At 35.3% G+C, this 14,738-nt stretch overlaps 1 protein-coding gene across 1 annotated transcript in view; it reads right to left on the minus strand.

Annotated features, from left to right (window-relative positions):
• Window positions 1-1,476: 1,476 nt before the first annotated feature.
• Window positions 1,477-14,738, minus strand: part of SLC17A6 (solute carrier family 17 member 6) — a 40,696-nt gene continuing 27,434 nt past the window's right edge. Inside the window, exons 8-12 of the mRNA XM_072793766.1 lie at window positions 10,652-10,801; window positions 5,429-5,561; window positions 4,706-4,816; window positions 4,231-4,358; window positions 1,477-3,501 (exon numbers count right to left, since the gene is read on the minus strand). Coding sequence (XP_072649867.1) covers window positions 3,166-3,501; window positions 4,231-4,358; window positions 4,706-4,816; window positions 5,429-5,561; window positions 10,652-10,801 — 858 coding nt within the window. The 3' untranslated portion in view covers window positions 1,477-3,165. The remainder of the gene's footprint in view (window positions 3,502-4,230; window positions 4,359-4,705; window positions 4,817-5,428; window positions 5,562-10,651; window positions 10,802-14,738) is intronic.

The following is a 14,738-nucleotide window of genomic DNA, read 5'->3' on the forward strand; positions in this document are numbered from 1 at the left end:
CCCAAAGAAAGAAGAAGAAAGAAGAAAAAAGAAGAAGGAGAAGGAGAAGAAGAAGAAGAAGAAGAAGAAGAAGAAGAAGAAGAAGAAGAAGGAGGAGGAGGAGGAGGAGGAGGAGGAGGAGGAGAGGAAGGAGAGGAAGGAGAGGAAGGAGAGGAAGGAGAGGAAGGAGAGGAAGAAGAAGAAAGGAAGATGGAACAAAAGAGGACAGCTAGTGGTAATATCCGGAGACATTATTAGAAGATTCCTTTACAGGAACTGTAAATTTTTGCATTATCGAATTGGGGACATTATAAAGTATTAGTTCCAAGATGCTTTCATTCCTGCCAAAGTTATGCACGAATGGCATGTGGGGCCCCAAAAGAATTAGGCTGAGTCTCTGGCTGTTGTTGCTTTGTGCAGAGAATTGCAGGGAGAGAAAATACATTCCCTCACCTCCCACCCCCCTCCGCACACACTCTGAGCTTATGTGACTTGTGGATATGGGGTAGTGATTGAACTGATAAATAATCTTCAGTTAACTTCTCAAATTAAGCCCTGACTAAAAAAAGAAAACAGAAATAAAAGCAAAGTCCAGCTTATCCTAACAACTTCTTCCCAAATCCGTAACGTGCTCTGTGTCCTCTGGATCCAGTTAGTTTCTCCTGTTGCGGCTCGGTGTCCTCGTTAGTTATGTAGGGAGTGTCAGCTAAATCATCCCAAATGCTTTTTTGAGCAGCGAAATCTGGAATCTCAGATTCCAGTGCTATATAATTATGGTCTTCCCTTTCTGCACATCTGTAAAGTCGGGAATCAGAGGGAAATGATCACTTTTCCAGTGACACAGACATTCCATTGGCTGCTACGTTGATAAATCCTGCTCCCTGCTTGCTGGTTTGGCCGACACATTATAATATGATGATGTTACTCTATTTGACCTTGGGAAAGTTATTTAACCTTTATGAGCTTCAGTTTCTTCCTTTGCAATCTGGGAATAAAGGGAATACCTACTTAGGGTCGTTGTGGAGTCATATGAGACGCTCTACATAGAATGGTTAGGGCAGCGTCCCCCACAACCTACACAGTCTCAATTAGATGGTGTCCTTGACCTGATAACTTTTTAATTTTTTCCTATTTCTTTAAACTGAGCACACAAATCATGAGAAGACTCCCATCGAAAGATAGAGTTTGACTCAGAGACCTATTTCTTGATGTAAAACTCTGTCCACGGACCCATACAATCTAAAGGGTGCCAATGTTCTTCCGGTAAATCTCAAGTAGCTAAAAAGGTTATTATCCTTGAACCTAGATTTGGCTTCACAGGAGCACACAAAAGCTACATTTACATTCAAGCTGCAAACTAAATAAAATAAACCCAAGTTAAGGTATTATATTTTTACAAAAGGATAAATAGAGCATTTTATTAACACTTTTTCTTTTTGCAGCAACAAAATGGTAGTCCACATCTTCTCATTCAACACAACAAAAGCTATGATCACATTATATCACTCTGAGACGCAAAGCAAAGGATGTTTTTATTTTCTTAAGGTCAGGGATGGTTTGCATCTTTAAAACAAATGTCATGTTTTCTATTTGCAGTAGCAGGGCTTCCAGTCACTAGCACAATACAATGAACAGATCAAATATCCAGAATAGACAAATACACCAATGATATTTTGCATTGAATTGGGAAATGCATTATTATCATTTAGAACATTATAAAGAGGTCTGATGTTAACTTTTCAAAAGAAAAAAAAATCATTCCAACCACCCAGACAGCTACCACAAGCAAAATGAAGATAATATACAGACAGGAAATTGTATGCATTGCACTTATTGCTTGGAACACAAATGTTGCAATTCCTGTTGAGATATATTAAGAAATGACAAGCAAAATGCCTCTGCCCCATCTAAAATTCTAGACTCTATGAAAGTAGAAATTGCAGTCCCCTAACCCAACATTAGGTGTATGCTATTTTTGGTTTTTTTGTGAAGATTGTTTATTATGTTTTTGTGTATGGATATGTATAAGATATACAGATATATATAGATATAATTTTAATATAATTTATTGTCCTATATATTTAAGACAAATATCTTTTAAATGGGACTTTAAATAATAAAATTGTCTACTTACAATATCTCTATTAAGTTTATCTTTTCATATTATATATAGCTCTGTGGCACAAGTTCCATATAGTATTTAGGAAGAAGAATATCTAAACCATTTTCTATTTCTTTTGTTGTTAATATTGCATTTTAAGGGCTATATCTCCATAGTAAATTTATTAGATTCTTTATGGTGTATGCATCTTTTTTTTTCTAATGCAAGTTACAACCAGTACAAAGTTGTAATAAAAAATACATTAAAGTCTATTTACTTTTTAAATATTTTTTTGCAAAAAAGTTATATGATATGCTACATGAAAAGTCAGGTTTTTGTTGAAATGTGAAGTGTTTTATACTGTTAGGTAAATGAATGGAAGAACATGAAGCATACCCCTCACTTTACAAGTTCTCTTTCACAGATATAAGTATATGTGCACGAGCATTTCATATAAAACACTGCAAGATATTTCTTTTCAGAACCAACAAAATATTCCACATTATGTAATAACAATAATTATTTAGTACACCTTGCTAGTTGCTAGCCCACAATAGTCTTCTCTAATTGAGAGATATATCAACTCTGTTATTTAAATTCAATAAATGTTGCACACACCTGATGCAGCCAACATGACATCTTCAGGTTTCTTAACAGGATTTCTGCATGATATCTTGCAATACAGTGTAACAAATATATAAGTGCATTTTGCATGATCAAGTAGCTTTGGCTTCCTAACCTTTGTAGGATGGGATGTGCCAACTGTTTTAGTTGTGCTTTATTAAATGGTGATGAGTTTTAGCTCATATGAATCCAATGAGTAACTACTCGCTTCTACAATTTTGACCAGTCAACCTTTAAATCACAAACGCAAAAATGGATGACCTGAATGGAAATGGTGGCATTTCACAACTTCTACAGATTGCACTTGATGGTAACTTCATGAGTTTGTTTTGATTCATTTTTACAGCAAGACTTGCCTGGTTGATATGTTTATGTGTTTACACCACTTTTTTTTTTAATTTTTGTGCAATCACAATTAATTTAATCACAAACACTAAAAATAAATCCAGCAATTAGCTTTGTTATGAATAATCATTTCGGTCCTTATAGGTGTATGAGTCTTGTACTTCTTCTTGTACAAATTCCTCTTTCTTTTCCCAACCATTGGGCCAACCTCCATTGGCCTGTGTTGTGGCCCCGTAAGACTTGGTAGTACCATAATTTATATAATTCTGAGTAATGTCTCCTGTTTCTTCATCAAGCTCATCTTCATGGATAAATCCACACTTTTCTTCACTTGTTTCCTCAGGGTCTGCCCAGGGTTGCTTCTCTCCTGAGGCAAATATTGCATAAAATATAACTCCGCCGTAGTGGACCAAAGCAGCGATCAGGAAAACATACTGCCACTCTTCACGTGACTGCAGTGACAAAAAGTGGCACTGTGAAAACCAACTCCCCTTGTTTGACAAGCATAACCTCTTCTTTGAATGCTCCACCATCACACTTTTCATACAATGTTATCTTTAGGGGAAAACCCTGTTCTGAGTATATAAAGCAAATACTGTCCTAAAAACCTTCCATAATCCTACAATTTTCATTAATTAAATTTCTTTAAATCTCAGGTTCTGAAATAAAACCCCAAGTAAAACTCTGTGGTCGGCTCATTTTTAAAATGCCCATAATCTCTCTTTTAATTTCCATTGATTGATATATATTTTTTCCTCCTACTTCTTTTGTTTATTTACTTTAGGTGAACACAAATTGTGAAGCTCTACCTATAAGGACAAATAGCTAATAATACTATCCTTCCATTGATAACTGCAGAGTCTGAATTAACATTTCCAAATTAGCTCCAAACACTTCTACTTGGGTGTTCTAATAAGCTAAGAGAAAAAAGTCTTGCTGTTACTGTTTTACCACACACCAGAACTACAAGAAATATTAAAAGGTGTTGAAAAGTGCAGTGCTTATTGGTTGGGAAAGAAGACTTCCTTGGAGTTCTTAGAGATTTTCTTGTGAGTCTCAATTATCTTCCTTACTCAGAGATTTGGTGGCTGGAACTCAGAGATGGCCCAAACAGAACAGAGTAACTCTTCTCTACCATGAGACAGTTCAGAAAACTGAGCATTTCTTTTGCTTCATCTTACCTTATTCTTTGTCATTGCACCAACAATTATAGGACAAACCATTCCTGACAACGTGCCAACACCATTTGAAATGCCCATTAAGATACTGGCATATCTCGGAGCAATATCCAAGTGGTTAACATTGAAACCTGAAAGAGACACAACAGCTTTAAGTCAGAGAATCCTAAACCCCTTACAAGTGGGTGATTGTGGAATATTCTCTACCACATTCACCACTCTCCTCAGAAGGTACCAGATATGCAGCATGTGCTCGGTAAGTATTTTTTGATAATTTAGCTCAGGGATACGATTAGAGCAGAATGCAGTATTGTTTCTTATCCAGTACCTAATATGCGATGCTCAAATCACAGAGAAATGTTTTCTTAAAAAAAAATAAAGAAGAAGAGTAAGCAGGAGGAAAATGAGTAGCAATAAATCCAAATATCCAGTAAAAATAAGGACATTGCATGTATAAATTTTAAAACACATATCTTACCAGAAATAGCAAATCCACTGAATCCCACTGCAAGTACCAAGAACGAGATAGCTACCCCTCTGGTATGAGAATAGCCAACCACCAGAAGCAGTGTTGCTTCCATGCCAAAACCTTCAGGAACAAACACATGGAAACACTTAGAAATTTGTGGGCATTTTTCCAGTGAGCCAAAACTGCTGAGACTGCTTATGCTCATCTGACCTAGCAAACCTCTTCCAGGAGTATATCTTAAAAGCAATAATAACAGGGGCATCTGGGGGGCTCAGTCCGTTAAGCTTCCAACTCTTGATTTCAGCTCAGGTCATGATCTCTAGGTGGTGAGATCAAGCCCTGCATGGCCTTGCACTCTATGCTCAGCAGGAAGTCTGCTTGAGGTTCTCTCTCCCCCTTTCCCTTTGCCTCTCCCCTCCTTCTAAAATAAATAAATAAGATCTTTAAATACTAATAATAACAATCATAATCTACACATAGAGGTTACCAAATCCTTCCATTTTAATAAAATCATTGAAAACAACCTTAAGTTTCCATGGAGAGCAGGGACGAGTTAGTTATAAAGTTATTTAACACCAGGAGTTATGAAAATTGGAAGATAGAGAAATGATTCTAAATGAACAATGAAGACACAGGTTTAGCTGCATCTCTGGCATGCACAGTAGAAGTTACTCACTCACATAGGTCAGCACTTTGTGAGCCAAAATCATGTCCTTCACGTCATGTACTTACCACCACAATTCATGATCTTTCTCACTGTAGTAGTTGAAAGAATTTGCTTGCTTCTTAGAAAATCTGCAATCTGCCCTCCAATGGGCACAATAATTGTCATTACTAAGTGTGGCACAGCAGATAGCATGCCAACCTGAATAAAAAGAAAAAGAAGAAAAAGAAAAAAAAAAGGTCTTGGTTTTTTGAATCCATCCTAAATTCTTTATGGAAAAAGAGAGAAAAAAGTACTATCTCCAAATGACCACTTATTTATTCCTAGAATAAGCAACAATATCCACAGAAATAAATGAGAAAAGTTAAGTATGTTTACTTTTTATTTCAGAAGAGAATATTTTTTCTGTGTAATAAGTCAGTAAATTTTGAGTTTATGAATAAACTGTCCTGAATCTTAACACAGAATGATTCACATTTATCCCATTTTATATTCTTAAATATGTTTGCAAAAATTCATCATTAGTGAGTGAGAGACAGAGACTGAGTCAGAGGGACAAGAAATCTATTTGACAAGCCTTGAAGAGGCTGTAATTTTTTATTTTATTTTTTTTAATTTTTAAGCAGGCTAAAAACCTTAACTGGATCTTAAATATGTATCTCTTATAAGTTTTATATTTAGTTTCTAAGTTAAAGTAACCCAGAAAATGCAGATCAGTTCTTCAATTTTAGGTATTTTCTCTGTCAAATATCAGTATTTGGTTACATTGTCACACAATGGTATAAAGTCTCTGTATTAATTTCATACGAAAAAGCTCAACTTAACATCTAACCTACCAGCATTAATTCAACACACACTTTTTGGGCAATAATTATGTGTAAGACACTCCTCTAGGCATCATGAAGGTAGGAAATATGAATAAAATGCATTTTAACTGTGTAAATAGACTTAGATTTTGAATATAGACATCTAAGGAAGTTTTTATTCCTAAGTGTAATTAGAAATACACTTCCTGGCAAATTAGAAGTACTGGGAAAACGTATTATTTGTATATAAAAATATCTTCCAACTTAGATTATTGAAGGGTTGAGACAGATTGCTTGATTTTACAGTGGCATACAGCATGGTGCCATGCCCCTGGAGCTGAGCTTTTACCACAATTAATTAAGTAAGTGAATGACTCCTAAGTAGCTTACACGTCTGAGTTATGTAATTCTCTCCCTTTTATCCTGATGAAGGTTTATTATATTATTACTCTCTTGTATTGATGAATAAAGTCTAATTTAAAAATGATTTCCAGGACCAAATATTGAGCCATTTTTACCTGAGTCCAAAAACAGGGCTTTTGACCACTATGCTTAGCTCTACCACCATGTGAGAAAGAAAAATCAAATAAAACCAGATAATGCGTGTGAATGTTCTTGATTTAGTTCAAAACCTGGTATTTAGTATAGGCTCACCAAATGTGAGCTAAGTAAAAGTATGAGGTAAACTGACATTATTGCTTTTCAGAATAGCGTCTTGAAAGAGCAGAGTGGTTCTTCATTCTTAACTATAGAAGATCTCTTTAAAGCAATCAATCTGTAGAAAGAAACCATCAGACAAGAAAATATCCTGAAATATACCGTGTTAGGATTTGTGTAGAATTGCATATCGTGCATTTGATAGTTAGAGGCAAAGAAAGCCTGAGAATGACCTGCGTTTCCTAAGTCCACATAACTGGCCTGCATCTTGACTCAGTGTTTGAGATATCTGAAAAGTTCGTAAATCGAACATACTTTGCTATTTACTGTCTAATCACATAGACATTTTAATTCCTTTGGGTAAATGAAGAATAAAACTATGATTATTAGTTATCACTTCCAACGAAACACAATGGGAACTGCAAGGAGCTAACAATCTGGAAGTTAAAGAGACAGACGTTGGGAATATTCTAGCCCACTGACTTAATACTTGCAGGTACTGAATCTCCCAGGTCCCTAGGCAATATGTGGACATATTTGAATGTGATCTCATCAGGGTCAAGTTGCAGAACTTTATGAGTTATTCAACTATCTTCTTAGCTTTTGGTGACTTACCATATTCACTTGGGATCACATGTGATCAGAATGCTCAAGACTTTTGGGGAGAATCATCATCTATGATAATCACACAGTACTTTGCTCATTATCTTAAGGTTTTACAAGAGTTAGGCTAAGTGTGTGGAGTCTATAACTGATGGACTTTTCATAGAAACTCTAGGTCATTAGACTTTGTGCACCCTCCTCTTTGCTTCTCTGGGTCACACTCTGCATTTCCTCTTTCCCCACCCGTGTCACATTCTGTTTAGAAATTGGCAGGCTGTTATGCAACAAAGAGAAGCCTCTCAATATTTCTCTTCTGCCCCTAAATGTAAAGCTCAGAAGAATTGAATGCCTTCTCTCATTTGGTTGTCTCTTGTAACCTCTCAAAGTGCCAGTTTATCCAAGGTCATTTGATAGGTCATTTTTAAAAACCTAAAAATGTTTCTTTATAAGCATTATACATATAGATATTATATTAATATATTTATTATAATTTATATAATTTTTGAGTTATACAAAATATTAAAATATAATTTCTATGCTATATATAGAGATAGATAGACACACACATCCCTCTGTTATATTTCTGCTTTAACTGGGTCTGTCTACCTGAAATGAAGATTGTGGTTTAGTCTGCAGGATACTCAATTTAAGGTTGGAGAGAACCATCCCCCATTTAAATATTTTAGTTTGCTTACACTTTGCCGCAGTTCTGAAAGAGGGCATTAATACCATTATTTATAGAAAAGAAAATCAAAGCTGGCAATCATTCAAAAAACAGCCCCAGGCTACATATCAATAGTCTATTATAGAGCTTGGATTCGGAGCCATGCCAGCCTGGATCCAAAGCCCCTGCTCTATTTCCTTTACTACTTCCTTTACACGTTTTTCAAGTAAGTCAGTGATTTTTTTTTTTTAACCAGTATAATCAAAATCTTCAAGCCAATCTGCGTGTGCAGAATGTATCTACAATTTTAGTTAAAAATATAACAAGTGAATCAAAACAACCCATCTGGTTATTATATTTGTTTTTTGTGAAATATCATTGCTTTTACTCAAGCATTTTCAATTAAGTGGAGCTACAGGGTCAGAATGGCCACACAGTTTCATTAACATCGGTTGGCTCCTTCACTTCCCCCCCCATGAGACCTGACTTTATTAATAGCCTCTCAGTGTCATATTTGTCCTAGATTATGAAAATGGACTCACACCTCCAGCAGCCTTTGTTGAGAAGTATAACACCTCTCAGAGCTCCCAAAGGCTACCCCGCAATGTTTGATCAGCTCTAGAGAGAAGAGCCCTATGGAAAGCAGCCATTCTTCTCAGGAATGGAGGAAACAGTTTCCTTAGAAACAGGGACTACAAAAGAGCTCTTAGAATAGCTTCTCCTAAACTCAGGTTTTCTTCAATTCCAGGCTTCAGATAGTCTTTCAAGTAGAGACATAATATGAATAGGGAGCCCAGCTGGATGTATGTAATGACATGAAGAGAAATGGCAAGTTCATCGCTAGCACAGACAAGTGTATTCAGTACTCAGCAAAGGGCTTGGCAGAGATGGTATTCAACAAATACTTGCTAAGTGCTTAAATGAATATAGGATCTACCTGAATTTGAATAACATAGTAAAGGGAATTGAATCATAAATTAAAGAATCGGGGCTTAACCTGCTTCTGGCATATATTACCAGCTTGGCCCTTAGGCAATTTAAATACCTTCCCTAGCCTGTTTCTCCATCAACGGAAATGATGAGAGTTATCCAGCTGGTCAACCAAACAAGGTTGTTCATGCATATGAAAGGACCCTGTGAATTTCAAACTCTTCTATAAATATAAAATAGTATTTTTATGTTCATCTTATCCTTATAGAAAACCTCAAAATGATTACATCTTCACAACTATGAACAAATGTCTATAGCGTTTTGCATACTGTGCTGTAACTGGCAACTAATTGCTTTCATCTATGCCACCAGGCTGTGAACTCCTGAAGACAGGAACCACATTTTTATTTCTGAATCCAACACAAAGCTTCATATATCCTATTCAATAAATGCTTGTTAAGTGAATAAATTGAATAAATTAAACCCAAGAATGTTTTCAATTTTTTTTTTGCTTTCTCAAATCTTTTAGCAAAGACCATTTTTTTTTAGATTTATAGAAAATAATTTTTTTTACTTTATTATAGTTAGTATACAATGTTACACTAATTTCAGGTGCAGGACAGAGTGACTTGACAAGTTCATATGCTAAACGGTTGCTCAGGACATGTGTAGCTACCATCTGTCACCATGCAACACTATTACAATATCATTAACTATATTCCCTATACTGTGCCTTTTAGTCCCATGACTTCTTATTGCATAACTGGAACCCTGCATCTCCCATTCCCTTTCACGCATCTTGCCCACTCCTCATTTCCCACCCTTCTGGTAACCACCAATTTGTTCCCTGTATTGACAGATCTGATTCTGCTTTTCATGTGTTTATTCATTTGGGTTTCTTTTTTTTTTTTTTTTTACATTCCACCTATGAGTGGAATCACATGGTATTTGTCTTTCTCAAAGTCTGACTTATTTAATCTAATAGAATACTCTCTAGGTCCATCTATGTTGCTGCAAATGACACAATCTCATCCTTTTTATGGCTGAGTAATATTCCAGCATGTGTACGTGTGTGTATGTGTGTGTCTGTGTGCCCGTGTGTATTACATCTTCCTTATCCATTTGTCTATGAGTCAGGACTACATCAAAATATAAAGCTTTCACACAGACAAGATAGCCAGACGGAGTTTTGAAAGCATTGAAGAAGAGATTGGTAATTAGATAAACACAATTCCATTTCAATAAAATATTTTTTTGTTCACCGTTGCATTGTCTCTGACCTGACACTTAAAGGAAGCTATGTTTCTTTACAGGAAAAAGACTACAGTCCTGTCCACCCTAATTGAGATATAAACTCCATGAGGGCAGAAGCGAGGTTGATTTTGTCTGTATTTCCATCAAAAACATGCAGTTTCTAGCATTGCTAGAAATGCAATGCAATTCAGGCAGCTGAATGCAGTAGACACTCAAACACCTTACTTAGTCTCTGTTTCCCAGAAGTTATTTGTTAAGTGGCTAAACAAATAAATGAGTAGCAAAAAATTTAGAGCATAAAATATTGGCAAAGGAACTTAATATGCCATTGAACACAAAAATAATGCACTAGTTAAACAAGGATAATTTTTACATACCTTGCTGATTTCAAATCCAAAGACTTCCTCAAAATATGCTGGCTGGCTAATAAGCAGTAAGTAGAAAGTCCAGCTTCTGCAGAAGTTTGCAACAATTATTGCATAGACAGGCATAGATGTAAAAAATTTCCTCCATGGAGTCTTGAATTTCTGAAATCCCCAAAAAAAGAGCCATTCTGACCATTTTAAACATTTTCTAACTTAAATAGAAATAATAGGTTCTTTGCATTTTCAGGATGCACATGTTGAGGCATGAGTAGGAGGTAATGAATAGTTAATTGCAACAGTCTGGTTAACCTTAGTTGCATAAATTATTCTTGGAAGAAAAAAAAAAGATATTAGTATCTTTTTCTGATTAAATTGGTCCCAATTTAAGATATAAGATATAAGATCCTATGTTAATAGAATCAATTCCAAAAGCACAGATCCTAGTTTCTAAGAATTTTTTTTGGGGGGGGGCAGTGACAGATGATGCCTCAGCTAATGATCATTGCCGTATCAGTGACCTTGTTGGTATCCAAAATATTTTATCTAAAAATATTGAAAATTCAATATAGTCAGGAGGAGAAAAATAAGAAAAATTAAGAGTGCAATACTCTAGACCCTATCTAAAGTTAATAATACCACTGTCTATAAATTCTCTTGATAGACAATGGATAGCAATATAAATTCTGTGATGCTGAATTGCCAGGTTCTGTAAAACTTACATGGTATATGGCTGGGTTGAAGTATTTAGCTATTCAACACACCATGGGCACATCATAATTAGTTATTTACGATAGTCACCACCTTCTGAATCAACCACTTAAATATGATTGGCTTATGGTATCCATTTAAGAAATATATCTAGTGTCCTTAGAGATCCTGCATACGCCTAAATATAAAGCAAGTATCTTTCTCCAAGACTAAGATTTTTAGACCTGAAAATGTCTCTTATACTCTCTCTCTTTTTTTTAAAGAAAAAAGATTTTATTTATTTATTTGAGAGAGCAAGAGCAAGAGAGAGCACTAGAGGTGCAAGCGGAGAGAGAGGTAGCTGGAGAGGGAGAAGCAGACTCCTCACCGAGCAGGGATCCCGACGCGGGGCTCAGTCCTTGGACCCCTGGATCATGACCTGGATCATGAGCCGAAGGCAGGTGCTTAACCAACTGAGCCACCCAGGGGCCTGTCTCTCACATTCTCATTTTCTTAAGGACTTTGTTTTGAATGGCAAAATACTGTTTGGTGAATACTGTTTGGTGAAGAAACAATAGCTTGGAATAATTGTTTAATGCTAGCTTGTGATCCCTAACCTAACTAAATTAGTAAAAGGGGAAGCAAACATTTTTCAGAGATTTGGTAATTATTCCTGGATGGAGAGCCTCATAATTACTAGTATTGATTGTGACTCTAATTAAGCCTTCCAAGAACACTTTAAAAGTAATGTAGCAGGGATCCCTGGATGGCTCAGCGGTTGAGTGTCTGCCTTTGGCCCAAGGCCTGGTCCTGGAGACCCAGGATCGAGTCCCACATCCGGTCTCCCTGCAGGAAGCCTGCTTCTCTCTCCGCCTGTGTCTCTGCCTCTCTCTTTGTGTCTCTCATGAATAAATAAATAAAATCTTTTAAAAAAAATAAAAAAAAATAAAAGTAATGTAGTAAGAAGTTATACCATTGGGATCAAAAATATGTATAAGACAAAAGGAAAAACAAAAAAGCATGTCCGAGTAACATATAATAAGTACTGTGGTTAAAAATAATAATAATAAGTACTGTGGCTTTGAATGGCTTTGAATAAAAATATCCAGTGACAACATCACAGATGGATTCAAAAAGTGCATTTTTAAAATCCTAAATACTCTGGGAAAATAATGTCAGATAAATATGCTGATTTCATAGATAATAAAAATTGTTGAATACAGGGATGTCAGCATTGTAGTATTATGTTTGTATAAGAAATAGCTTCAGAATATTATTGAAAGTAAATATCTTTGTCCTGCTGGGAAAATGTTTCCATTTTTCATGAGGGGATCATCTCTACTAAGAACTTTATTCTTCTGGTTGTAAAATACTTCCTCAAATGTAAGATGTTAGTGTTTAATTTTATATCTTAAAAAATTGTTCGGGGTCCTGGGAGGGCTTATAGTCCATCTATTCACTGACCTGGTTGTTCGCTTCACAGGTGTGAACAAAAATTAGGCAAGTTGTTCACTTATGATTTGTGCATTTTTCTGTATATTAAATTTTTTTCAGAAAAAAAGATTTAAAAGGCATCACAGTCAGCTGCAATGTGTGATCCTTAACTGGATACAGACTCCAAAGAAATAGCTACAAAGGACATAATGAATATAGACTAGGTATTCAAATTAGGACTGGGCACTAGGAGTCTGAATATGATCTAGATATTGGATAATGTCAAGGAATTATTCTTAATTGTTTTAGATATAATAACAGTACTTAGTTTGTGAAAGAGTATTTTTATTTTTCTAGAGAGGCATATGAAGTATTTGTGGGTAGAGTGTTAGGGTATCTCCTCTACTTTGAAATCATTCAGCAATAAGAAAAGTGAAGTAAATAAGGCAAGGGGTTGACAACTGCTGCATCTATGCAGTGGACACATGGATGTTCCCGTTACTATGCTTTCTGCTTTGTTGTATATTAAATTTGTTCATAGTAAAAATTGAAAATAACATATAAGCATTATAACTAAAATATGATATCATTTTAATTTGGTTTCAAATTACAGGCAAGTATAAAACATCAGTAAGAAGTAAAATATTATGTTTAGAAAAGTGGTAAGGTAAGGAAATGGGGAGTTTGAGATTATCTATGCTCTTTAATAAGCCACCAGCTATTCTTCCCAAGGTCATTTCCAGAAACTGGTTTTCACTTAAACTAAGTTTCTGATTGTTTAAAAAATTCATGCTTGATTTAGACACACAACCTTTCAAGAACTCGTAAATAAAAGAAATATATTTAACTAATGAAAGTATAGTTTGATTGGATTCCTTTGGGTTAGAAATTGAGGCTAAATGCTGAACATAGATCAGCCTATATTTAGTTTCTGCTCACAGTAACCACGGCTGGTGGGAACCAGAGCACGCTGCCAACACCCGCCCCATCCCCACATAACCACTTATTTCCTCAGTAGCCACTGTTGGAAAGAAACTATCAGTCCATGAACAGAAGGAAACAAGAAGGGGGACGTTCTAATCCCAGGCCATAGTGTAAGAATTTTTTTTTTTAAGTAATGAAGTTTCACTTCTGAATGATATCTAATGTGAGATTTTTCTTATTCATTAATGGCCTCAACAACAGCAGGTGATAGACATTTTTACCTAGGATGAGATGTCAAAGACAGACCTTTTCTAACAAACGAAGTAGAGAATCAGAGCTGGAATGAGATATAATTAGAAAGAAGGGAGGAACCTTCAAAAGAAAGAGAAGCATAATATATAAGAGACACTGGTTCTTCAGCCGTGCATGGTACCTTCCAGCTCTCAGCACAAGGAAACTGAGTTACTATTAGGTGCTGAATTGCTGAACCTGCCTTAATATATTAGTTTTGCTTCCCATTTTTAATGGTATCAAATGGCTATTTGTTAATTAATATGTATGATATGTTAATGTCACACAGACTAAAATATTTGCATTGACACAGTTTCTCTGTGTCAAATATTGCAGTTTCTCTTTCTATAGAGCCCGTGCAAGAAATCAAATTAGAATCAGAAAAGGGGTCCATGTTATATTTTTATGATACTTTATCTTCATAATAAGAATCCTGAAAATGATAAGATTTTATCAGTAACAAGATTATATTATATTAAGAATATTTTTATGTCAGCTATCTATTACTGACATTCTAATGATTTCATATTTCTTTAACCACATCTAGCATAAATACACATGTATAACACGTATATTTAGACAATTCAATACACAAAAAAGAGTCTTTTTCATGATTGTATTAGGTTATCTGGCATTTCCTACAGTCTGAAATTAACAACAAATATTCATTGAATTTGTTTAATTATGGACCATATTGAGCTGTTTATAAAAGCTTATTTAGTTTTATAGTCATAGCTATAGTCCGCGGCAAATTTGAAGATTA

Source organism: Canis lupus, chromosome 23 (assembly GCF_048164855.1).
Source record: "Canis lupus baileyi chromosome 23, mCanLup2.hap1, whole genome shotgun sequence".
Classification (NCBI taxonomy): Eukaryota; Metazoa; Chordata; class Mammalia; order Carnivora; family Canidae; genus Canis; species Canis lupus.